This window comes from Pseudovirgaria hyperparasitica, assembly GCF_010093815.1.
Source record: "Pseudovirgaria hyperparasitica strain CBS 121739 unplaced genomic scaffold EJ05scaffold_5, whole genome shotgun sequence".
Taxonomy (NCBI): domain Eukaryota; kingdom Fungi; phylum Ascomycota; class Dothideomycetes; order Acrospermales; family Acrospermaceae; genus Pseudovirgaria; species Pseudovirgaria hyperparasitica.
In genome coordinates, this window is record NW_022985553.1 from 804,132 (window position 1) to 829,321 (window position 25,190).

At 46.0% G+C, this 25,190-nt stretch overlaps 6 protein-coding genes across 6 annotated transcripts; 4 read left to right on the forward strand and 2 right to left on the reverse strand.

Moving 5' to 3' along the window:
* Window positions 1-2,049: 2,049 nt before the first annotated feature.
* EJ05DRAFT_307480 (RGS-domain-containing protein) lies at window positions 2,050-4,276 on the forward strand. Its single transcript, XM_033740662.1, has 4 exons — window positions 2,050-2,276; window positions 2,350-2,523; window positions 2,591-3,707; window positions 3,754-4,276. Exons 1-4 carry the CDS (start codon window positions 2,217-2,219, stop codon window positions 4,026-4,028), a joined length of 1,626 nt encoding a protein of 541 aa, XP_033602170.1. The 5' UTR covers window positions 2,050-2,216; the 3' UTR covers window positions 4,029-4,276.
* Window positions 4,277-7,011: 2,735 nt separating this feature from the next.
* Window positions 7,012-8,248, forward strand: EJ05DRAFT_307404 (uncharacterized protein). The gene is made up of 3 exons (XM_033740661.1): window positions 7,012-7,473; window positions 7,529-7,663; window positions 7,717-8,248. Exons 1-3 carry the CDS (start codon window positions 7,399-7,401, stop codon window positions 8,161-8,163), a joined length of 657 nt encoding a protein of 218 aa, XP_033602171.1. The 5' UTR covers window positions 7,012-7,398; the 3' UTR covers window positions 8,164-8,248.
* A 1,059-nt stretch (window positions 8,249-9,307) lies between these two features.
* On the forward strand, window positions 9,308-10,382 carry EJ05DRAFT_536970 (uncharacterized protein). The gene is made up of 2 exons (XM_033749351.1): window positions 9,308-9,606; window positions 9,666-10,382. Exons 1-2 carry the CDS (start codon window positions 9,328-9,330, stop codon window positions 10,347-10,349), a joined length of 963 nt encoding a protein of 320 aa, XP_033602172.1. The 5' UTR covers window positions 9,308-9,327; the 3' UTR covers window positions 10,350-10,382.
* A 652-nt stretch (window positions 10,383-11,034) lies between these two features.
* EJ05DRAFT_492378 (general substrate transporter) lies at window positions 11,035-13,058 on the forward strand (the record flags this gene model as incomplete). The annotated part of the gene is made up of 4 exons (XM_033746028.1): window positions 11,035-11,216; window positions 11,273-12,044; window positions 12,093-12,624; window positions 12,916-13,058. The coding sequence occupies 4 exons, from the start codon at window positions 11,035-11,037 to the stop codon at window positions 13,056-13,058; spliced, it is 1,629 nt and encodes a 542-aa protein (XP_033602173.1).
* An 843-nt stretch (window positions 13,059-13,901) lies between these two features.
* EJ05DRAFT_498925 (uncharacterized protein) lies at window positions 13,902-15,515 on the reverse strand (the record flags this gene model as incomplete). The annotated part of the gene is made up of 1 exon (XM_033746752.1): window positions 13,902-15,515. One exon carries the CDS (start codon window positions 15,513-15,515, stop codon window positions 13,902-13,904), a length of 1,614 nt encoding a protein of 537 aa, XP_033602174.1.
* Window positions 15,516-17,019: 1,504 nt separating this feature from the next.
* On the reverse strand, window positions 17,020-18,569 carry EJ05DRAFT_498926 (glutathione reductase-like protein; the record flags this gene model as incomplete). The annotated part of the gene is made up of 4 exons (XM_033746753.1): window positions 17,020-17,034; window positions 17,081-17,137; window positions 17,188-18,364; window positions 18,421-18,569. 4 exons carry the CDS (start codon window positions 18,567-18,569, stop codon window positions 17,020-17,022), a joined length of 1,398 nt encoding a protein of 465 aa, XP_033602175.1.
* Window positions 18,570-25,190: the final 6,621 nt, after the last annotated feature.

Below are 25,190 nucleotides of genomic sequence, written 5' to 3' on the forward strand. Positions count from 1 at the left end.
TTTGATGGGCGTCGGCGTTCACCAAGCGTGATGTGAATGTCCTAGTGGTGCCGTCAGACGGGACACGACGATCGCGGAAAAGGGCGTGAATGGGATGGATTATCGATGAGTAATGGACCAATGAGGGTTAGCACGGAGAGTCGTGTACCCGACTGGAGAGATCCGCGCCAGAAGAACAGAAAACGCCGAGTGAGGCTTGACTGGCTGACGATGATTCGTGTGCTGAGAAGATAGGAGCACATAGTAGTAGCTGTAATAGCAGTATAGTGCTATATAAGAACGCACTTGGCTGTTAGTGTCTTCGACTACCCAAACTTAATATAAAATTGTTCAGTACAGTAATACAGTTGAATGCTCTTCGAGGCTCGCGTAAAAGTCGTCGTGACCAGGAACGACGACAGTGTCGATAACAGAAACGTCACTAACATGACTCAGACTGTCCAGGCAATCAGGCACCTTGAGCATCAGGCGCTGATCTCTGTCTTGATCAGCCTCTCACCATCATCATTATCATCATCATCATCATCATTGAGACTTGATGAGGGAGGGCGTTCATGCCTGCATGTTCGGACCGGCATCTATATGCCTATTACCTGTATGTCTCTCGCCTGAGCGTGCAGTCGGGACTAGGGAGGAGTGTAATGATTGCACTGCAGTCTCACCTGCGTTACTCTTCACCGTGTAGACACGCGGCTTCTAGCTTGCAGATGGCTCAGATGGCTAAACTACGTGTGAGCGTAGAGTGTCTGAGCTGCAGCTCTCAGTGCTTCTTCCATTGTCCCATGTGCGCCTGTCTTGGCCGTGTCTCTTGGCGGTCTCAGTCATCATTAACTGTTCCAAGGCGCCCTCTCCCCCCCTCCCCCTTACCCCGGTATCATGCCCCCTCCCCCCTCCCCTGGCATCTGAATTCCTGTCCCTTGTATCCCTGCACTAGCCATGAGCCATGAGCCATGGTCCACACGCTTCCTTTCCAGGACGGTTGGGCTGGTGCCTCTTAGCTCTCTGTTTTTTGGTGCTGCATGAGAAGAAGAAAGAGAGGTAAGCATGGCCGACCGAACGCGTCTGAAGACGGTCAGTGTTGTATCGCTCATTGCTCGAACGAGACGCACTGCTCATAGTCAGTGAGCGGCCGGACGCGAGAGAAGGAGTCACAATTAGGTGGTGGTGGTGGTGGTGGTGGTGGTCGTAGTCGTAGTCGTCCGTGGTTGTGATCGTGGTCGTGGTGGTCGTGGATCCGTCCAGTGCTTTTTGAAACCCTCCCTGTGCGCAGCGAAGAAGAAGAAGGTCGAGGAATCCTTGCTAGTGTGTGAGCACTACCTCCTACCCATTACCCACTACCCACTTCTTACCCAGTTCCCAGTCCCCAGTCCACCACCTGCGTCGCTGCTAGCTGGAACCCACTCACACTCTTCGACTCTTCTCTTCACACGCCCACGCTTTGAACCTCCCTAAGGAGCATTAGCATTACTCTCTCATCATCCCCAGTCTTTTCATTCTCTTCTTTTCCTTCATCTAACCGCCTTGCTCCGATGCCTTTTTCTACCTCTTCGATTCTTACCTCTCCCCTCCACAACTACGCTACAAACCCTCCAAAGTTCTTCAATCGTCGGACCTCAGTCACCACTTCCTCTTCTACTACCTCCCTCACCCACCCTTCTCTCCCAAAGCCCTCCCTTCTCTCCGACAGCGACTCTCTCCTCCACCTAGCAGAGACCGATACCTTACAACATACTACCGAAACCACAAAGACTGCTACCGAACAGAATCCCGTCACATCCCTCCGCAGACATTCACAACAGCTCCCCCTCGTAGCTCACCCCAATTCTTCCGTTGTCTCACAGCCTACGACGGATCCTCTGACAGCAACCTCCGCTGCCAGATCTACCCAGAACACTTTACCAGAATCAAACCCAGAAATCGCCAGGCTGGCTCCCGCAGTACTGTCCGGACCCCAGCGTTCTGCCGACCCCGGGCCAAGTCCTGGTACTGTACCCTCGAAAACGCAAAGCAAACCAGTTCTATCAGTGCCGTATCAGAACACGTCGCCTTCCACACCACCGTCGTCCACCGCTCCGGCGCCCTCTCGTACAACGAGTCAAGCTCAAACTGCGGCACCGTCGGTGGACGATCGACGCAGGAAGCTTTCGAGGCCTCAGAATAAAGCCGAGACTCGCAGCTTGCGTGGTGATTCATCGTCGCAGGAGAACGACAAAAAAATGCATCAAACATCTTCAAGACTCCTCCGCATGACGGACGATGAGCGACCATATACTCGGGTACGTAGTGTTGCTTCTATCGTTGTGCCTGCCCCTCTCATGCACGATTCTTCGTTTGGTTCACCTGCTGCAGCCTTGCCACGTGTACCTATCCACTTCCCACGTTTTTCTCTCCCACCATTCCATATACCAAACCTTAATGTTAGATTCTGCACTTGCAGTTTCTTCGACCACATCAATCATGTCGTGCTCCCCTATCACATCGCTTTCTGAAATCACCTCATTTGTCGGAGCTAAGCACGAATGGGTATCCAAGACGCTCTCATTGCATATATGGCCGTCAAACAAGAAGTCTATACTAACCAATCGTGTAGGACTTCAAGGACTTGTTCGCCACACTCATCGTTAGCCTTCCCCTTACAGCGCATCGTGTCCGCTTTCAGAAAGTTGATCACACATTCACCTCTGAAGAAGCTATCACCAACTTAGGCTCGCTCAAATTCTCACAATCTAACCGAATGCCCGATCCGAAAGATCCTTCGCGTATTGTCACCACCACCACTACCACAACCTTCTCCATGGCCAAAGAAATGGCTCGTTCTGTCTGTCAGAAGTTCCTGGACGCGAGATTCATCGAGTCTGTTGATGGAAAGATCGACTTTACATCCAAAAGTGCGGTATGGCAGTTGACACCCAAGGGCATGCATATCCTTCACCGGTTCTGCCTACGCAACGGCATTGCACAAGACCACGTTAAGAGTATAATAGAATCGCCAAGAAACTGTATGAAGCTCGTCATTTTAGAAAGAGATGTCGAAAGCGATAGGCTCAGCCATGACGCCGCTACTGTCGAAGTCATCTTTCGCAGATTTGCTGGGCCAGCTCCGAATGTCAAGACAGAAGCAGCAGTATCTGACTCTGACTCCATACATGAGTATGCCACTGGCCTGGTCGGTGTCAAGATGTTGAACGATCGCAAGGTCGGTGACCGCTTCTACAAACTGTCCTTCACAGGCAAGGCTGCCACAGATTGGCTCATGGATTGTTGCACTATGGTAGACAAGCGTGAAACATACGAAGTGGCTAGTCTCTTTGTTGAATTTGGATTGATCCGCGCTGTTGAAGGGTTCGGTAACACGACCCGGTTCCAGGCATCAAAAGGCGCCATATACTACGTCACAGAGCGTGGCCAAGTTGTTGCAGGTTGGCTCTCAGGTCCTACAGGTTCTCTCAATGGAGATTCCGCAAGCAAGCTTACTACTCCCGGCAACATGGTAGGGCGAGATTCAAATGCCAACAGGATGCAAGTCATCGTCAAAGATCCCGCCCTCCGGTTACTGTTCAGGGAATATTTGAGACATACTCACTGCGAGGAAAATCTGTCTTTCTACCTAGATGTCAGCGAATTTCTGACAAACTACCGAACCTCTAAGAAGTCTACAAACACACCCAAACTCGAGTTCATCAGAGAGACGCTCGCGTCGGCTTACAGTAAGTGACTGCTGCTCATACCCGCAATTGTTCTAACCACCACCAGGCCTTTACAACGCTTTCCTTGCACCGGGCTCGCCCTGCGAGCTGAACATTGACCATTCATTGCGCATTGCATTGGCATCCAGGATGACACGCGCGGTCGGTGACGATGATGCGATGATCAGAAGTCTTGATGAGGTTGCCAACCTGTTCGATCAGGCGCAGACAACTGTATTCAAACTTATGGCGACTGACTCGGTACCCAAATTCTCGAGAGACCCGAAGTATGTCAATGTTCTCAAGGAACGTAACCTGGACTTCGGCAACTCCTCGCAATAGTCATGAAGTGATGGAACACCACCTTCACTCTATTCGGAGACGTTCTACAACTCTCACTCGCGCCCAGTCTCGAACAGAACACTTACCTTCAACAACTGGTGAGACGCTATACAGACATTCATTTGACCATCACATCGTGTCTCACCTGTATGCCTCGCCTGCAGCCAACTTGCAATATATTGTGAGAGTTTCGTAAATAAAACCCGCCGCATGCGCTGCAGGACTGTCGAACCTCGCGAGCCGTCTTCTCGTATCTTACTAGCACATATTCAGATTTATTAATCCGCACTCCACTTTTGGCTCGGATTTGTGCATTTTTTCACCAACTTCATTTGACGATGGTCTCGATGCAATTAGAACGGCGTTATGGGTCATACAAAACGAAACGATCAGCTCTTATTCAACAGTGCGCAGCGGAGTAGGAGCTTTTACGGGAGGATGGTGTTGTTCCTGCCTGCGTTAGCGGACCAGCTTGGTTGCTTGGTTGCGCTGTTTCTATACTACTGAAAGCTTTGCATTCTGGGCAAGTCCCATGGTGCTGGAGAGCTTAGAGGCTCTGTTAGGATCTTCATGCGCTGTAGCATGTTTGGATGGTGGGTGACTTGGGCGAACCACGTGCGTGGAGGACGAAGGCGCATGCGGTATTCGATAGTGTGCATGAGGCTTGATGAATCCAAGAGTCGCAATGAACATCAAATCCCCACTCTTGTATGCAGCACAGCAGCGTATGTTAGCACAACTCGTAATTGAGATGCCCAAGATGGAGCCTATATCCACATGATTATTACATTCCAGTACTCTCTATTTCCATTTATATCTCAATAACTGTATCCTACTAACGTGTTCTTTTTCATCGACTCGATAGCTCCATTACCCCGCCTCCTCTCATCATCACCGTCAACTCCACCTGTATCATCACCCCCAACTACAGCGCAGCCAACGACGATCAAGAAACAACTGCCCCACGTGACACAGGCGACACAACTCTTGTCATCTCGCACGCACTCACGCATGCATGCAGCGTCGACCGCGCGCGAACAGAGAGCCCTATGATTTCCCCGAATGTTCACGCGCTGTCACTAGCCTTTACCTATGAGGCCACGTACCTGATACGTGATGCAGTCAGTGTTCCCTGAGCAGCAATGGTGCACTGTCCTTTCCTGCCCTATCTGCCGGTCCGGGCTTTTCATTACCGGCTATTTTTGGCTGTTGTATCATTCCATCACACAGGTACATACATACCTACCTACCTAATTCGTGTTCCTAGTGGGTCGCACGGGGCAAGTATGCTAATAGATGATCCTGGGGCAGTTACGAAATAATAGGGCCGATATTGTTTGCTGTTGAGGCTGTGGTGGTGCTGGTGGTGATTAGGGTATAGTGCTGATTGATGATCGGGGGAGAGGGGAGGAGGTGGTGGGGCAACAAACTCATTGGCGATCGCAGGGAGGGGGGGAGGCCTCAGGTATGCGGTTTGTTGCTATATATACACATATACACATATATGTATGTATACATATACGATTCAATCGAATGTTCGGTTTGTTCTCGGGTCTTTGTATGAGTGTCGGGGATTACGTCGTTTTCGGCAGATGGATGGGTAGCGGATGGTAGGGTTAGGTAGGTACATATTCATGTCGTCGGGTCTTGCTGTCGTTTGGGTCCGGGCGCGGCATGGCCGCGTGGGAAACTAAGGTATTGCTAGGTCGTTTGCGGATGTGGTGTAGGGTAAGGTATCCTAACGATAGGGTATCAGGGCATTCTAGCGATAGGACATCCTAGCCAACGGTGTGATGTCGGTGCCATTGCAATGGGAATGCATAGAATAGAAACGATAATCGAAATGGAAATGGAATGGAATGACGTGGGTCGGTCTGTTCGATAACCTGATGCAGGGCTGATGCGGCGTAGTTTGGAAGGCGGGCTCCCCCCAGGGTACATACAGTACATAACAGTACTTGCAGTAATTACCTACAGCACGCTGGCTGGAAGGGGGGGGGCCTTGGAAATACCTTACCGTAGCGTGGAGTTATTTCCGGACGCGTGAGATTGGGAAGGGGCATCGACGGGGTGGCGATTCTGGTGGCGTGTTGGGATGAGGTGATGGATTTGGAGGTGGTGGTGGTGGTGAGAATGGGCGGGTAGGGATGAGGGCGGGAATGGGGATCGGGGATGGCGTGTTTGGATGTGGGTGGGCCACGTGGAAGAGGTGATGGGCTGATGGGAAGGGCTTGGTTCGGACGGGTTGTGGTCGTTTATGGCGGGATGTGACGGTCACCTGTTTCGACGAGAACGGATGGATGAATGATTGACTGCTGTCGTGTTCTCTATGGCATAGGTTCCTTGTGTTCGCACTGTCAGCTTTAGAGCCATGGATCGGTTGCCTAAATAGGTCGTAGCGCAGATCTTGGAGAAATGTCTGAATCAGTAATATCTGAAGCGGGACTGTCTGGATTGGGACTGTCCGAGTCAGGACTGTCTGAGTCAAGAACATAAAAACTCGCAAAGTAGATATACTGCCCTTGAATTTCAGCCGACAGAGCGCAACTTGGTCTTGAGACAGCCAAGTCAAGTGCGACCACCTCTGGAGTCTCATTTGGACAGGATACTATCCTCTAGGGCACAGGATTTGAATATCTAAATCACAAAGAAATTGCAGTCAAAGGAAGGACACAAAGACACGCTGCCTAGGCCGCATCGCAAAGAACGCCTCATGCCTCCCCAACGACACCCACGCACTCCCCATACCGTGTACCCACCTCCAACCTTTCGATCAAGGCGAGATCCCAACTGTTAGGTGACATAGCTGCAACACGGTGGTCTATGATGGGAATGATGCCCCCGAAGACGGAAATGGAGACAATGGGACGATTATCAGACATGGATATAAGATACCTTTGTCCTACTGGTCTTAGAAAGCCATTTCGGATACACGATGAAAAGCGTATGTAGCATACAGAAGAGCTTAGATTGAAGTGTAGGACTGCGTTCTGTTTCTCAAGCGGCATCTGGCAACTCGAGTTTGTTCTTTCTGTTGGACAGCATACAAACGATGGTAAATCGACAGCATAAGTGCTCACTGACAGACGACGAACAGACAAAAGCATGTCTGCATTCGGCACCCTGACGAATGGAATTGCTCAACTCCGATATATGTTCTTGTCTTTGAATGTGTCCTAGAAAGTAGAATAAGATAGTGCCAGCGCTTAGGATAAAGCAGCGTGGAATGTGGCACAGTGACTAGATTTAAGACTTGAAGAAAGCCGCCATACATAGAAGCAGCAGATCTCACGGAACCAGGTTCGCCAGAACTTGGAAATCTTTCCTTCGTTCCGCATTCTCTGACCCCAATATACATTTCCTTATCAACATGCCTAGAGCGACTCGAAAACGCCGCCGTGCTGTCGAAAGCTCAAATACTAGGCAGAGTAAGAAGAAGAAGTTGGTACGTTCCTGACTGTCATGATGGCGCGAAGGATACAACTGATGTCCTCGATCAGACTCCAGTTGAGGAAGAGACTGAAACAGTCAAGGAAGAGACTGAAGACGAACGCGAAGAACGAGAAGCAAGAGAGAATGCTATGCAGGAACTTGAGCATGCTTACATAAGGGTTAAATATAACCGTGAGCCAAAGGTCTGTTGCGAAAGGATCCCATATGATACTCTCCAATCTAATTCGCTATTCAGGATCCGTCAAAGTCTCCAAAATTCGAACTGAACCATAAAGTGTCACAAAGATATGTGTTAGGCGGAAGAGAGACCATTTTGTACGGTTACATCCATTTCATTGAATGGCTGAAGCCAGGCAAAGGCCAGGAGGGCTCATACATGTATCACCTGCGTGAGCACGAAGACGCCAGCGTCCTTCCATTCAAGATGTTGCCAACATCGCCCACAGACGCCTATGGAGATGCCGGCCGTTCTGGGCGTCTCAACAAGTGCGGATATGATGTAGGCGACGCTGTGTATGCGACTGGCGTGGGTTATGCCAAGATAGGTTATATTGGTAAAGAAGATGGTCCCGATGGTCGACAGTATCTGCTTTGTGATGGCAAAACTGGGAAGACTTTCAAGAAGCCAGATGGTAGCGTATGGTATTGGCAGGATGACTTCACGGGATGGTACCTACCTTGATGTTAACTTGGTGAGCGAGCAAGTCAAAATGTCAACGTCGAACGAAGTCATGGGCCAAGCTTGAGGAGGTCATGGAACACAAAAAGCATTGCGTGATATGCGTATTGAGAGCTTTCGAGTTGATTGGGAATGGAGTTGCTGTCAAGACTTTTGACTCGGGCAATTTTTTTTAGTTCGTGTAGCTCCAACACTCAATGTAAGCTGGCTTAACAGAATACACACTCGAAAATGTATGGTACTGCGTCCTGCTTTGAGAAGGGCTCCAGGCCGAAAAGTCAAACAGTAGGGGGATTTCCGGATCTTGCAATCCGAAACCCATGGCTATCACACTCGGCGAAAGGGGCTCTGACGGATATGAGTCTGATTGTTGATCGTGATAAGTAGTATGAAAGCAGTGACAGTATCGCAGATCATGAAGCAGTTAACCCTAGGCAAGTCAGGAGAATGATTCGATAATGTCATTTTCAGCACCCATCTAGGCCTCGCGCACTCAATGCTACGATATTGACTGCTTTATCCCGTGAAGGAGTCTCTATCGGTGTAATGAGCGTCGCTCAATATGTGAAATAAGTACGTGTTGGCTGGATATTGCTCTCTATGTAGGGCTAATTACAGAGCGACTCTCACTTTCCCAGAAAATTGCAGCCGAAAGTCCCCGATGCCTTGCGGCAGATGAGACGGAGAGTTAAGAGCACATGGATGAGATTCATATGATTCAGCCGTCAACTTGGACTTCCGTCTATTCTACTCAAACAACAGAGCAGGACGCATGAAAAAACAAAGAGAATAAATGCAAGATTACTTACTGAGTACACAGGATCGAACATTTAGGTTGTATGCTGTATCCCGAATAGAGTATTGAGCTAGCATTTCTCCGGATCGTAGATTATCTGAGTGCTTAAATGTTACCTTGCATTAGTCTGCAGGCGGTAGTTATATGCCTAAGATTAGCACTTTTGAAAGCATGCTCAAAAATTCGCCGACATGTCTTAAGCAGCAATACCAATATATAATCCTCACAAAGCACCATCAATCACTCTATATCTCCAAGATAGTTCGACATCACATAAATCAAGCAGCAGTCAGCAGAGCAAACGCTTCCGAACTTCGAAAAACACTACCTCAAGTCCCTCTTCCAGAATCTCATTCCTCTCTCTAGGCCAGATGGCTCTTGCAACAAAGGACAATCAGAGGAACATTGCAAAAGCGGACCATGAAATAAGACCCCTGTTTACGAAGACACTGGGAGAAAAAACCGGCGCCAGGGAAGAAAATGGCGTTCGAAAATCAGCTCTGCTCAAAATTCCAAGCTTGAAGTCGGGTTTACCCAAAATGAAGGGCAGTGTGGAAGGATTGAGATACTGGTCCAGAGCGAACAAGGCAGTCGATGAGCAGAACACTCCGCGTAGAGCGGGTCACAAAGCAGGAAATGGAAAAATTGAGGTGAGACATCTATACGATCAGGTGATCCTTCAGCCGGGAATGTTGACCGACTTCAACAGCGCAGTCCAAGGTTCCAATTAGGCAGTCGCGTCCAGACAAATTGCTATTATGACAACGGCTTCATCCACCAGATCCGCGAGCAAAACGGCAAATTTGAGTATCGCGTACGACATACGTGGTATTATGCCTTTGAGTATTGGCCATCTTGGTTGGAGTCGAAGATCGGTGCATGGGTCTCAGAAGATAAGCTTATTTTGGCGCCAACTAAACTCACATCAACGCAAGATGCGCCAAATATCCCATATGAGAGACTTGAAGAAACGCCATGGTTCTCGCGTCCAACCGATCTTGGATTCGATATCGGAGATCACGCTTTGACTGTGATCAACGGCAAGGAAGTTGAAGTACAGGTTCTTAGGAGTGGCTACTCACATGGGCCTTCGTTTGGGTCTGCGGGCGTATCAGGAAAACTTGATCCAAGGGCAGAAAGCATACCAGAAGGCGAGATGTATATGCTGTCAGATGCAGCAGGCAGGGAGACTCTTGTGAACAAGAACGGTTCGCTATGGTTTGCATATGCAGAGTATTCACTCAAGAAGCTACCACAAGACACAGAGACGGACTCTCGGGCGAAATCAGAAAATTTGGCAGGGAGGTTATCGGTGCACAGGGAGGCGAACCTGTGTGCGAATGAAGCAATACCCGATCTGAGCTTCCAGATGGCGGCGCCTACGAGAGCGTGAGCAAGGTAGATGTAATAATATGATAGCATTGCGAGGAGGTATAGTGCATTCTTCGAAACAAGGTTACCAAAAAAATATAAAGAACCAACCTCTTGATACACCTAAAGCCCTGTTTCTATGTTTTGTCAGTACGTAACGTGGCACAGCGGTATACGGATAACCAAACGCAGCTTCTGCCTTGCACCACATCAGCCAAGCGGCCGCCAATCGCCAATACGGAGAGTATGATCGAAGAACTCTCGAACAGGGTCAAGCCGATTTACCAGCGAAATGAAACATTTTGACACATTCATATTGCAACAGCCTTACCACTATCTTCGTCCAACAGAACCATATTTAGATTCCAATATCCTACTCTCGCACTATCGGGGGGCAGGTAGGGTTATTTGCAGATATATGTCGGCTGGACGCATGTAGCGTATCGTGCGCGTAGCTAATATAGCTTAGCGCGACATCGAGTGAACGGAATGGGCACTCCAGCCATGTCCTAACCTAATGCGGTAAGGCTTCCTAGCTCTATGCGACCTCAGTTGGTAGCCGCATGATTGATCCCATGAGCATTGCAAACGCGACGACTATGTCTTACGTTAGTCATATCATATCAACTTCACCAAGCTGCCTTTCATGGCCACTCTGAAGCTAGACCAAAGCCACGGCCTCATCAACCGATATCGAGCTTCCAGACATGCCTGGCGGGGTGGCAGCAGCTCTTGAGCCCTTGATCCCGGGTGATCAGTACTCCCCAGACTTGCCCGAGGACGATGATGATGTGGAGGAGAGATATGAAAGCAAAATAAAGGCTGCTGGAAGCTTCATCTGGGGACTAACACTGGCTGCTGGCGTGAGTGGACTGCTGTTTGGCTATGAGTAGGTTCAGCGCAAGACTACATATCGGTATGCATTCCTGACGATGCGAATAACAGCACGGGAGTGATATCGTCTACACTTGTCTCGATCGGCTCTGACTTGTCCAATCGTCCGCTTACCACACTCGACAAGTCGCTTATCACGTCTTGTACATCACTATTCGCACTGCTAGCCTCTCCTATCACAGGCCTCCTTGCTGACGCGCTCGGCCGGAAGCGCGTCATCCTCGTCGCGGACATACTGTTCATAATTGGAGCATTGTGGCAAGCACTCACTACCAGCGTCTGGGGTATGATCGGTGGGCGCAGCGTGGTTGGTTTGGCTGTTGGTAGTGCGAGCTTCGTGGTGCCGCTATACATCTCGGAACTTGCTCCTAGCCCGTTCAGGGGACGTCTGGTTACGATATCAAGTCTGTTCATTACTGGTGGACAAGTTGTGGCGTATCTAATAGGATGGCTTTTTTCCACCCAAACACACGGATGGAAGTGGATGGTCGGCCTTGGTGCTCTTCCTGCTGCTGTGCAATTCTGCATTCTAGGATTCATGCCCGAAACGCCGAGATGGCTTGTCAAAGCTGGACGTCGTGAGCGTGCAAAGAGAATTCTAACCAGTGTGTATGGTATCGACCAGGATGCCCTTGTTGAAAGTGTGCTTCGTCGCATTGAGAAAGAGGTCATGGAAGAGGAGACTGCTGCGGGCCCGAAAGAAGATGGTTCAGCGTGGAGCAGAATTACCGCCAACGCGTGCGAACTCTTTTTTATTCCTGCAAACCGTCGCGCTCTCTCAATTGCCTGTATGCTGCAAGGCTTCCAACAACTTTGCGGCTTCGTATGCCTGCCCCCTCGCCTTGCCACTCCTGACTAACGCTCTATATAGAATTCCTTGATGTACTTCTCCGCAACGATCTTCTCCCTTGTTGGCTTCCGCTCACCAACCCTAACATCTCTCTCCATCGCACTCACAAACTTCGCCTTTACCATCGTCGCGTTCTACGCCATCGATCGCATAGGCCGCCGCCGCATCCTACTCTATTCCATCCCCATCATGACTTTCGGGTTGGTCCTTTGTAGTATCGCGTTCAATTTCTTTCAACTTCCAACGGCCTCGCCACAAGATGCTCTTCTTCTGCGGGCCTTTCACCTACCCGGTCGCCGTGAAGGGAACAAAGCCACGGCATGGCCGCTTGTCATCCTCTTTGCCATGATAACCTACGTCGCTGGCTACGCCATCGGACTTGGCAATGTGCCTTGGCAACAATCAGAGCTCTTCCCACTCTCTGTGCGCGCACTTGGCTCTGCACTCGCAACAAGCACGAACTGGGGCTCGAACACGCTTGTGGGCTTGACATTCCTGCCTATGATGACATGGCTGACTCCAGTGGGGACGTTTACTATATACATGCTCGTGTGTGTGGCAGGCTGGGCTTGCGTGTGGATGATATATCCCGAGACAAGCGGGTTGAGTCTTGAGGGTGTTGGTGGCTTACTCCGAGATGGATATGGCGTGTCTGAAAGCATGCGGAGTTTCTCTGCGCGTCGTAGTCGGTAGTTGAACCGGATAATTTACAGATAATCGGAGCAAATACTGTCATTCAAGTCAAAAGGTCAGCATTCGTGTATGTTCCACGCCTCTCCAGCCTGTTTCACTCCCTAATGCAGCCTAGCGCCTCTGTTCTTGAGCTGTGCACAAAATACAAAAGCTCTGGCTTCACTGAAAGTTGAACCGGGGCCCAAACTTACTCGGATTGCCATACGAAACCAGCATTCGGCGTCCCGAATAGGTTTGCACCTGGGACGTGCGTCCACCACCAGGCCATCGTATCTCAACGATGAAGGTCTCTAGCTTTAGTAAAATAAATAAAGTGCGAGCGCACCGAGAGAGGTGGTTGGGAGAATCAGGGGTCCTCGAGGTGGTCCGTGGGTAGTGAACAACGTGGGAGATCAGGCACCCGTATGCTTGGACGCGTTTATTCAGGCTACCGAACTGGGTAGAATTGGCTTACGCTGGGATGCACATGGCATGTATAAGCGGTATAATGCTGTTTATCTCACAGCAGAGCTTCTAGGCTATGTATCACCGATCTCCCAGTCCCCCTCGAACCGCAAGATGCCTATACACGTTCTACGAATGGTACTTTTGTTGCACAATCAAATCGCAACTCGGGCTTCTGGATGCTGCAAAATGAAACTGGGAATCTGCCTGGATCCACTTCACGTGTATCTAGCACCTGAAAATTCAGTGTCATCAGCACTGCAAAACCTGGATTCAACCTTCTAGCTCACTCAACAGACGCTGCTATATACATTAGGTGCTTAAGTTATCTGTATCCACTACTAATATCAGCATGCCATCGAAACCGCATAGCTTTGGTGGAGTGTAGCCGCCTCCACGTCCTGGACGATGGGCTGAGCTGCGAAAAGATGCACGGGAAGCGCGAACAGTCGGGTTACAATGGCATAAGTTAGAAAGAGTTCTGTATAGCAGGATAATCAAGATATGGTTTCGAAAAAAATGGGATGAATTGGGGAATGCCACCGGGACGGCTCGAGTTATAGCATTCTGAGGAGACACAGTGTTTCAGAATGAAAAGAGTGTGATGCATAGGCTTCAATAGCTCAAATGATATCCAAATGGTACGGTATATAGATGGTTGGTCTCAGAGAACTCCCTAAACAGTCAAAAGCTCTAATGGCTACGCATGAAATGACGCTTCACTGCAAACCGGACTCCTATACGTACCCTCCTAGCCGCACTTTCCACCCGGTTGCGCACAAGAGAAACTGCACTTTCCACACGCTCTTTCAATCGCCACCTGTGCAACGACGTGTGATATCCGCTACGGATATGCCAGCGGCGCCGTCTGGCTTGCCCTGGGCTTTGCATCTCCTCAATTCTTCTCCTCTCTTCCGCAGCCGCCGCACCCCAGGTCTCGTCCATTGATAGCGTCTCAAGGACTGGTGTTGATGGCTCGAAGCTGGGACGTGGCTCATTATGAAGGTCTGGAGCACTCGCGAGGAAACGAGGCCGTTCGGGCGTCTTCGTGACACCCTCCTCCGCTAAATTCCACGTCGAATTCGCTGCTGTCGTAGGGACGTAGCTGCGCCAAAGGAGTTCGTCTGTCGCGGCAGCACCTGCCAGCTCCTCTTGATACTTCCGGGCCTCTTCCTTCTGGCCCTCTATCCTGGCGTGTTCAAATCTCCAAGCTCGTTCTGCGGCCTCCTTCTTCTTCAGTGTATGCAGCGCCTCCTCGGACGGTGTCCGCAGATGATAGTCTTCATGGCCTGGCTGCTGATGCGCAGCGCGTACGATCTGCTGGTAGACCGTCATCGGGTCAAAACTGCTGGTCGACGCATTGCTGACGGAGAGCCCATCCAGAATCCTACGGCTGCGTTCCTGCTCGGGATTCAACTGCAGTATCTCCTGGATTCGCTGTTTGCCAGACGAATCTGGCGCTCTGAACCCGCCTCCTCTGCTCGAGCTTAAAGATTCTGAAGATGCGTACCCAATGTCTGATGGGCTGAAATAGACATCGCCGGACGGCGTACCAGCCGACGGTGTAGTATTTTGTGACGGGACAGCCAGACGCGGGGCGGGAGCGGAGGCTTCGACTGGGTCAGTCAAAACCGGGCTGGAGGATTGTGTAGAAGTTATGGTCGTTTCTTGGGTTCCATGCTCTTGAATTGGACTGAGAGCCGTCTTGACGGAGAAAAGAGGTGGTGGGACGATTGTCGAAAGGTGCGAGCCACGAACAACGGGTTTCAGGATCTGAAGTTCTGTAGCTTGATAAGTTGATTCGGGTAACTCACTTTGCTGTGTTGTTATGGCTATAGTGGCGGGGTTCTGAGTATCGTGATAGAGCCAACGGGGTGGAGAGGGCGGTTTATTGAGATCTGGAGAAGAGTCCGAGTCCGGCTCTACTACAGCTGGTGGATATGTGCCGCTGTTGGAGCTCACTGGGCTCACTGTACGGTGGTAGGGAAAGGGCCGTTCGGGAGATCTATCAGGAACTGGTGGTGTGTTCTGCTCTTCATAGTTCCCAAACGTCTGAGTCTCTTGTGCTAAATTGCTATCAAATTGTTCTTGTGGCAGCAACAAGGTATCTAGCTCCAGAGAGTCTGTCGATGGTGTCGTGTCCCTATCAAAGGAGAAATTAGGGGTTGGCGCCGGTCTAGAGTGTGCGGAACCGGCTGAAGCATTGGTATCTGAGGGAGGACTTTCTCGTGGCTCTTGCTGGCCAGACACCTTGGGAGGTGAAAGAGAAACGTATGTCTTAGATGTGGGCTTTGTAGGACCTGCCATTGTGTCGAAAAAACCCTTGAGCTCCTATTAATGTATGATATTGAAGCCTCCGATCTGTATATCTACTAGTTCTTCTTTCGGTCATCCAGATAACCCCGGTTCGTGTTAGAATGCTCGCGTATGGGCAAGGAGAGAGTTCGACCGTCGTAGATGAGTGCGGTTTCCAAACAACACCACCCTGATCTCAAAAATGGATCTTGCCCTGGCGAAGTCCTTGTTATCGGTGAAGTGAAGCCTAGGTTACCAACGCTTTGGCTGACTATGAGGCACAGTGCAAGTTCGTTGATGTTTATGGCGATGTTTACTAGCGTTGGATTTCAATGTGAAAGAACCCGTGAGAGTGGAGGGTCTCTCATCAGTCTGTCTATGAGTCGCCCTTACACAAAGTGAGTCTTAGTATCATAATTTCACAGCTGAAGAAGCCCACTTAGTGGTGTACCAGTAAGATTCGAGATACAGGCTCTCCAGGACACCCGAGCTTTCACTAAGGAGTGTCAGAATGCTCGGAAATAGTTGTACCGGGCTAGAGTAAGGTGAGGGCGATGGATGTATTTCGTCACTGACTGAAAGACAATGATGCTCTTCCTAGGACGATTCAGAAAATTCAAGATTATGAAGAGATATACGATGATCAATTATAGTAGAGCAGGAAGCAATGACAGCAGGCCCTCTCATTCACAGATCGCACAACCCAACCGCATTCATTACCCGGCCATCCACAACAGCCGCGTCATATGGAAGTGGTGAAATATGCTAAGGAAGAAGCAAAGGAATTAAATAAATCGAGTCATTCATGGATGTCTACAAAGGTTGATGGCACAAGCAGGTATGGTCGACTGACACAAGTACATATACATATTGACTACTTATCTTCTCCCCAGATGTCATAAAGAAAACGAGTCGAACAAATCGCAATTGTGATATACGACGAAACACGTCTATACGGTAGATGCAAGATACGTTACAGTAGAGTCCCACTAGCGCATGTCCGCATATCCGTGCGTGAAGAGAAATATACAAGTCATAGCGGGCAGCAGGTCAATGAACAGATGGAAGATGATGCATTACGATACGAAGAACGAGACCCATTGTTGGGATAATGTAAAATATAAGCTTGAATACTGGTAATAAGAATCTATCACGCAGAGAAGATTGGCAGAAAATGAAACACACGAGATAAGTCATGTATGGAATATCTCGACATGATAATACAAAGTATGGTTACGCAACACGTCCTGGCAGGCAAGATTCGTTTTTGAACTTATAGATCGCAATGATTTAAGTTTGAATCATCGCAGACAGAGAAAGAAAAAATACGGACCATCCGTGAATCAATCATTGAGACATCATTGCATTGGCAAGACGGACGAGAAATATATGGCGTCTACCAAGCTTCTGTTAGGAGTCGGCTCTAAAGTTCAGGGTATTCATTCAAATCGGAAATTCTGTTGTACTCGTGTTGGGTGTCATGTCTACTAAATCTTCAAACGGGAATAAACCATCCTCAAGTCATCGTTACCTGGTACCGTTAGCTGACATACTCAAGTATAACCGTGTAAACTCACAAGCTCCTCCGCAGATACTGGGTGGATAGCAACGCAGTTATCAAAGTCTTGCTTCGTCTATTCATGGTGTTAGGATTCGATTTGATCATACATGATGTGTAACATACCGCTCCCATCTTAATAGCAACACCGAAGCCCTGCAAGATTTCACCACTACCAAGTCCAAGAATGTGCAGACCAACAATTCTCTCATTTGGACCTTCGCAAATGATCTTATATGCAGTAGGTCCTTTGTCTTCTTGTTCCATCATGGAATAGTACATAGCGGTAAAGCTAGTCTGGTAAATTTTTATGGTGTCTCCATACTTCTCTCTTGCTTGAGGTTCAGTCAAGCCGATAGAGCCAACCTCGGGATGAGCAAAGACAACTGAGGGAATGTTCTCGTACACAAGATGAGCATCGTTCAAGCCACCAAAAAGACGCCCAGCCAACTTCCGACCAGCAGCGATGGCGACAGGGGTGAGCTCGAAGCCAGCGTTGCAAGCATCTCCAAGAGCGTAGATGTTCTCAACATTGGTGTTCTGGTATTTGTCGACCTTGATATGGCTCTTATCGTCAACCTCCAGCCCGATCTTGTCGATACCCAGAGAGTCCACCTCAGGTTTACGTCCGATGGCGAATAGAACAGTGTCAACCTCCATCGTCTCCTCCTTTCCATTCAGATCTACTGTGATCTTCTTCTGCCCATTGCCAGCATCCTCTATCTTCGTGATTGAAGACCGTTTGTGGAGATGCATGCCTTGGCGGATGTACTCTTCAGTAACCTTTTCTTGGATAAGAGGATCGAAAGTTCGCAGGAAAGTGTCATGACGAATGAAAAAATGCACCTCCGAGCCGAGCGCGTGCAGCATACCAGCCATTTCGACACCAATATAGCCAGCTCCTACGACAGCAATCTTCTTTGGTTGTTGTGTAAGTTCGAAAAAGCCATCGCTCGTAATCGCATGCTCCTTGGCACCTGGAATTGGAGGTAGTGTAGGGTAGCCCCCAACAGCAATGAGGACCTTCTTCGCCTTGACATTGACCTCTGAGCCATCATTCATCGTAACCTGGACTTCATGCTTGTTCAGGAACCTTGCGCGGCCTCGGAGAAGCTCCACTTTATCTTTGTCGAGGTTCTTTGCGTATATTCCGTTCAATCTCTCGACGTACGCAGCACGCTTCTTGACGAATCCCGGCCAATCGAATGGCGCTGTCTCTTTAACCGAAAAGCCATAAGCTTTTGCTTCCTTGATGGTCTCGGCGATAGAGGCTGCGTTCCAGGTAACCTTCTTGGGTACACATCTGCACCATTCGCTGTCAGCTCAGATTATCTACACAAACAAGAAGGCTCTGCGTACCCGACATTGACACAAGTTCCCCCGAGTCGCTGATGTTCCACAGCAATGACCTTGGCACCATGCTTTGAAGAAGCTCTCCGGGCTGATGCCAAACCACCACTACCACCTCCAATGACCAAATAGTCACACTCTTTCGGCACTGGTGCCATGGCTGTCGTCGAGTTCGAGAACTGCCGTGTAAAGCTTTGTAATCGTGCGGTAGCCAGTCTTTGAGAGCTGGTATTGAGAACTTTGAGGGATGTGATGAGCGACAGTTTGAAAGAGTTGAGGGCAAGCAGCAGGGGCTACTCGCGGTAACGGCGTGGCAAGTAGAGCTTTAATAGATGTCGCGCTTTACGTGCAGCAGTCTGACGTGGGACTCGAAAATCGAAGCAACGGAATGACGCAAGAATTATCAGGCTAGGCCGGTCGAGGGATCACGGGAGTGTTGGTGAGCGAGTTTCACGACTATACCGAACGATAGCACTGTTCGATGTTCTAGATTATGGTGATTAGGTAGATCCTGCCTCGGATTTGTCAGAGTGTTGCGCGATCGCTGAATTCTGCAGGTGAGAAGTTCAAGGTGGGGAGAATTCTATGGATAGAACTACGGGCATCTCGCCGATGTAACGCTAGGCTATCCTGCGCATATACACTACGCTTCGACTCGAGCTCATCATCATGTCCAAAGCAATCATTGATATAGTTTCATGAAATCATAACTCTTACACTGTTGAGCAGGTGGAATTGTCTGATCAAATGCTGCTTCAATGGCCTTTTCGAGCTTCATGCATGGATGACGTCTTAGCAACCGGCAGGACCCCCTTGCTAGCTGCAGCTTATCCTCGCGAAATCAAATCCGTTTGTCCATAGTTACATGGGAAAGCTTGGCGCCCGATGCACGTCTATGCCACCAACACGCGTTTTTATATATAATTAACATTTTATAGTATCGTCGCCGTACTATATATATATAGAGTCTATAACTATATAATATAGTATATAAGAGTTAGTATATATAATATTTAGTATTTTTAACTTACTAACGCGTATATATATAGTACCCTAGGGCGTTATCTATCCCGATTCCATATATAGACGAATCAACTTCCTCCTATAATATAATATACCTATTAATAAGATTATCACTATTACTAAAGTTAGTAAGAATATAGTATATAGAATAAGATTTAACCTTAAGATATATAGATAGAGGAATAAACCGCAGTTAACACATCATAGTCCACCTCATTAACTAAGTAATTATATAATATAATAACTACTTAAGAGACTACTTCGTAAGGGCTAGCTATACCTTAATAAGATAGCTAGATAGATATATAAAGAGTTTAATCTTACTATATCTAAATAGCTTCTATCTAAAGAGTTATCTAAGTAAGAGTAGAATTATAAGCTATTAAAATATATTAGTAGTACGCGCTTAGAGATAGTATATACTTTATACCTTAAGGATATCGCGGAGCTACTAGTAGACTCGTATATCTTCTTAGATAAGGTTATTTTTAATAAGAAAATTAGATAGAGGCGTCGAGCTAGAGTACTAAAAGAATAGACTCTAACTAAGATTAGTACTCTTAATCGAGGACCTATATATAGTGTATATAGAGCTATTATAGCTAATAGTTTTATCTACTATTAGATAAAGGAAGGTTATTTCTTAATAGATAAGTTCTATACCTAGCTATAAGTATATCTATTACCTACTCTTAAGGTAAAATACCCTAGGCGTATAATAATAATTATTATAGATAATCTTATACTTTATACGAACTAATAGATTAAGCTACTTATACTTAGCGCTAGCTATATCATATAGTATACGCTACTATACTTATCTAACTTTAATTCTATTAAGCTTGTATAGGCGGTAATAAAGGTATAGATTTATAGATAGTATACCTAGATATGTTAGTAATCTCGAACTTTTAAGGACTTTCTCTATATTATATTTATATATAGCCACGCTAATTAGTAGGCTCTATACTTCTTTAAATATACTATAGATAGATACTATATTAATAAGACGCTCTAGTAGAAGGTAGTTACTAATTTAGAGAGGTTTAGATAAGATAGAGATAGTAGAGAGATTACTAAAGTTAAGGAGATTAGGAGACTTTTTTATAAACTCGTTAAGTAACTTACTTATTACTAACTTACTAATAAGTAAGTCGCTTAGCTAGCTAGTAATAGTCTATATATATATCCGTTTTAGGTACTATTCATTAAGTATATAGCCTTAATATATAAATATATACTCCTAAATATACTCTAAGAAACACTATACCATCCCTATCTAAATACTAGTTATACTAGTTATAGTAAACGCCTAGAGCGAGGACGCTACCTTACTTACCTTAAGTTACTCCTTATACTTATAAAGGTATAGATATATATCTAGCTACGAAGTCTCACGAACCGCGTCCACGTCGTTATAGCTAGGCAATGCCTCTTCGGAGGTAGTAAGAGGTTTAGAGCGGCGTTAATGGCGACCTCGTCGTCGCTAGGTAGGTGGTTATAGAGTTTTCGCGACGCGTTACTCTATAGGGACCACACCGTAATAAACTAGCTAGGATAGTATATACTTCCATCCTATTCTTAATTAACGCGTTAAGAGGAGTCCACGAGGATACTAGGATAAGAAAACCATCTAATACGCTACTACTATATCGAAAGCAGGCCTAAATCTACCTTACTATATAGGTAGAGAAAGCGGAAGTTCTAGTAGCGCGATAGGACACCTCGAGGCTTAAATAGCTCTAGGTATATAAGGATTAGCAAGAAATTACGTCGAGGGTAACTATAAACTACTACGGATGAACTTATTAAGGCTAACTCTCCTATAGTATTAAACTACGTTTATTAAGACGCCTAGCGCGACCACTAGTAGCGTGACTCTATTAAGACCTTTCGCTCGATATAGGATACCGCTTAGGTCTAGAATAGATAGAGCGGCTTCCGCGTACGAGAGATATTATAGTCTACTATAGGAGGTAGGGCGCTAGTATATATAGATAATAGTATACGGATATAGGTAAGAGACGACTATAGAGACCTATTAAAAAGTAGTAGAAATAAGTCGGGTTAGTAGATAGAGGATACTTAAGTCGCCTAGGCGCGTCACGCGAGTATACACGTATAGGATTTAAAGGATACTCGTCTATAAGACACGGTCGGTCTATCGTAGAAAGATCCTTATAGGTAATATAAAACTAGATAGTAGCTATGCTTAAAGGCGGGGCGTGGTATATAGTAGTAACTACTAGCTCTAAGGACCTTACCCCTTTAATAGGCTCTAACCTTTAGTATATCTAGAAGTAGGCGGGATCACGTTCTAGCCGGGGAGACTATTATATAGTCTAAGAGAACGGATACGTGTATCGATTTATAAAGAGATAGAATGTATTACTAGGCACGCACGCTAGTAACATGAGTTTAAGGAGTAAACCTTATAGTTTCCTAGCTAGATAAGGCGTTATGCCCCTCTTCTAGTAGAGCTAGAGGTATAAGCCTAAAGGGGATAAGATAAGGCGAAAACAGGAGTAGGGCCTAATGGTATAGGGCACGTCGAACCTGTAGGAGTCATCCGACTTCGAACTAGAGGTAAATAACAAGCATAGGAACGCATAGGAAACGTAGAATACACTTTCGCCGCGCTACGCGCACGAATTAGTATACATTACCGCGCACTTCTATACATAGGCTGGAATTAAATACGGTACAGGTGCTTAATAGAAGCCGACTCTAGCTAAGTAGTATAAGAAGTCCGAGATAACCCGGACACTCTCCTAGACCGGTAGAGCCTTTAAGAACTCGTAAAAAATATACGGTCGTAGACTTAAGATAAGTAGAAAGAGGTACTCCGTGCCTACTAGACCTTCTAGTAGAATAGGTACCTAGAGTAGATTCGAGGGCTATAGAAGGAACCGAGTAAATAGATATATAAAGGGCTAACGAAAGCCTAAGTATCTATACTTATCTAAGCCCGAACGGGCGCCATAGGACTTCTATACTATATCTATAAGAGAGGCGTTCCCGATACCTCTCTATGGTATAAGGCGTATGGCCGGAGAGATATAATACGCTACTATCTAGCTATATACCCTAACCTCTATATATAACGGTAATAGCTTATCCACGTTACGAAGACTTTAGATATCGTATAATGGCTTAATAAGTACCCTAAGGACGTCTCCTAATAGATACTTATATATCTACTACTCCTCTAGTACTAGTAGACCTAGAAATATATACTAGAAGAGACCTAGTATACGCTAGTAGTAACCCGATATATACCGGAAGAACCCTAGGAGAACCCTAATTATTAGTCGGGGGCAGCCCTTAACTAATAACCTCCGCATCTACACGTGCTACCTAAGGGTAAAATAACGGTAATATAGACTATAGGCTAATAGGCGTACCCTATAGCTATATACTTAAGACGAAATAGAGGTTTAACGAGATATAGTTATAGATATAAGGAAGTTTTTCCCTATAGGGTTTCTTCTTATATAGTGGCTTAGACTAGAGGAGGTATAGGCCTATAGAGTACTACTCTACCTAGTTATATAATATTATTATTATTATTATTATAGATATATATCTAGTAGAATACTAAGTAGAATACCTACTATCTTCGCGGCTTTATAATAAGTAGTTCTAGGCCAAGTTATCTCCTTAATATAGTAGTAAGTATAGTAGTTATTATCTATATATAGTCTTAATTCGTATATCCTAGCCCTCGTCTTATTATAAGTCTCTATCTTCTTACGCTATTTAAGAGCTAATAGTACTATATCCGCCTAGTAACGCCCTAGTTATACTAGACTACTAAAGGTTTCTATAACTCGTGTCTAAGGGGGTATTTTATAACGAGTCTTATAAGTTAGCGAATAATTTAAACTATAAGTAGATAGAGGGCAAGATTAAGGTTAAGGTTAAGGAAACGTAGGTATCTATATAGGTATTATAGAATTAAACCCGTAATACTATAATTCTATCTAATAAAGTAGTTAAGTATACGTAAGCTTATCTTTATTATCTTAATAACATCTCGCTACCGCCTCCTTATACTTAATTATCGCCTATCTTATCTACTTATCTTAAAGCCTTATATTCCGCTCCTTATAATCTAACTTAGCCTCCTTACGTTATAATCTCTTTATTTTAAGGCGCTCGAGTATAGAAGTAGTACTTCTATTAACGGCGGTTAACGAGGTACTAGTTCTACTACTAGTTTAAGACTTCCTTAGATATAGTCGAGCGATAATCTTATAGAATAAGTCTATTAATGGCTTATCCTTAGTTACGCCTTAAATACTATTAATAATATTATTAGTCTATAGCTCTAAGATAGTCTTATCTATCTTATAGTAGAGTATTCTATTAGATAATATAATCTTATAGTACTAACCTTAGTAGTTTATATATATCGCCTTACTATACTAGAGCTTACTCTAAATATTATTAATAATAACTCCTTAGTTATGGCCTCGCTATCTTCGCTCCTTCTATAATTTAAATAGCTATTTTAAGTATCCCTTAAGATTCGGATCTATAGATAATAATACTAGACTAGTAGAAACTATACTAGTAAGTAGTAATAGCGTAGGAGACTTCGGATTAGATACTATAGCCTTCTTATATTCTAGTAGCTAATAAGACTTATAGATAATAGTATCTTTAAAGATAAGGAATATAGCCTCTAGTAGATCCTTTCTTACTAGACTATAGATCTTATTAAGGAAGATAAGAAGCTTATTCTAGTTATCTAGACTCTAGTCTAGAAGTATTAACTATTTTCTAGCACGACTAGATATTCCGAGCTTTATAGTAAAGCCTTAAGTCTTAAATAGCTAGTTATTAGTACCGAGAGTCTTATTAATTAACTACTAAATCTCCTTCTTATATAACTTCTTCTCGAACTTATACTAGGCTTCCGTCTTTAGTAATATAGCCTTAATAATCTTTCTAAAACTATCTACTCTAAGTTACTAATTTATATAGATAGTGTAAGAATAGGGTTATTAGATAGTAGTATAGTTAGATAGAATAATAGGGTGTATTCTATTATAGAACGAATTACTACCGAACCCTTTCGGTAGAAATCTAAGAGTATATATATAAAGGGACGGCCAGGTGGCGTAGTGGTAGTATACTACGTTACTAGAAGCGTTTGTCATCCAACGTCGTGGGTTCGAATCCTACAACGGCCACCTTTTTATACACTAGTTTTCGCACGCTCTGTTAAAAAGTGTATAGGGCTAAGCGAGCACGTAACGTGAAGGTTACCGTTACATAACTACTTAGTCCTAAGCGACCATTAGGTAATATAAAAATGACTATACCGTTATCACATAATAAGAATTACCTAATATAGCCACCTACTAAGCCACCTTAAGTGGTAGAGCGACGCCTAGAGCGGCTAGACCCATAACTAGCTTAGCTTAAATCATAGAATTTTCACCATATACCGGGGCCTTGTCCACCCTAATCCGGCTTAGCTTGCGCTTACTCCGGCTCGGTAACCACGAAATAGACGGTAATACCTAATTAAGTATCCCGCCTACCTATAGACGATTACATAGCCCCGAAGAATAATTTCCGAATTTGGCCTAGCTAGGGTTAGTGCTAAGGCATGGACCTATTAGATATACACCCCCTCCGGCATTAGTCATCTTAATTAATAACTACTATCTAGCGCAAAGCTATATTCCTATAGATAGGAAAAAAACACGGTAACATAGGAATAAAAGACTAGGCCTAGCCTAGCG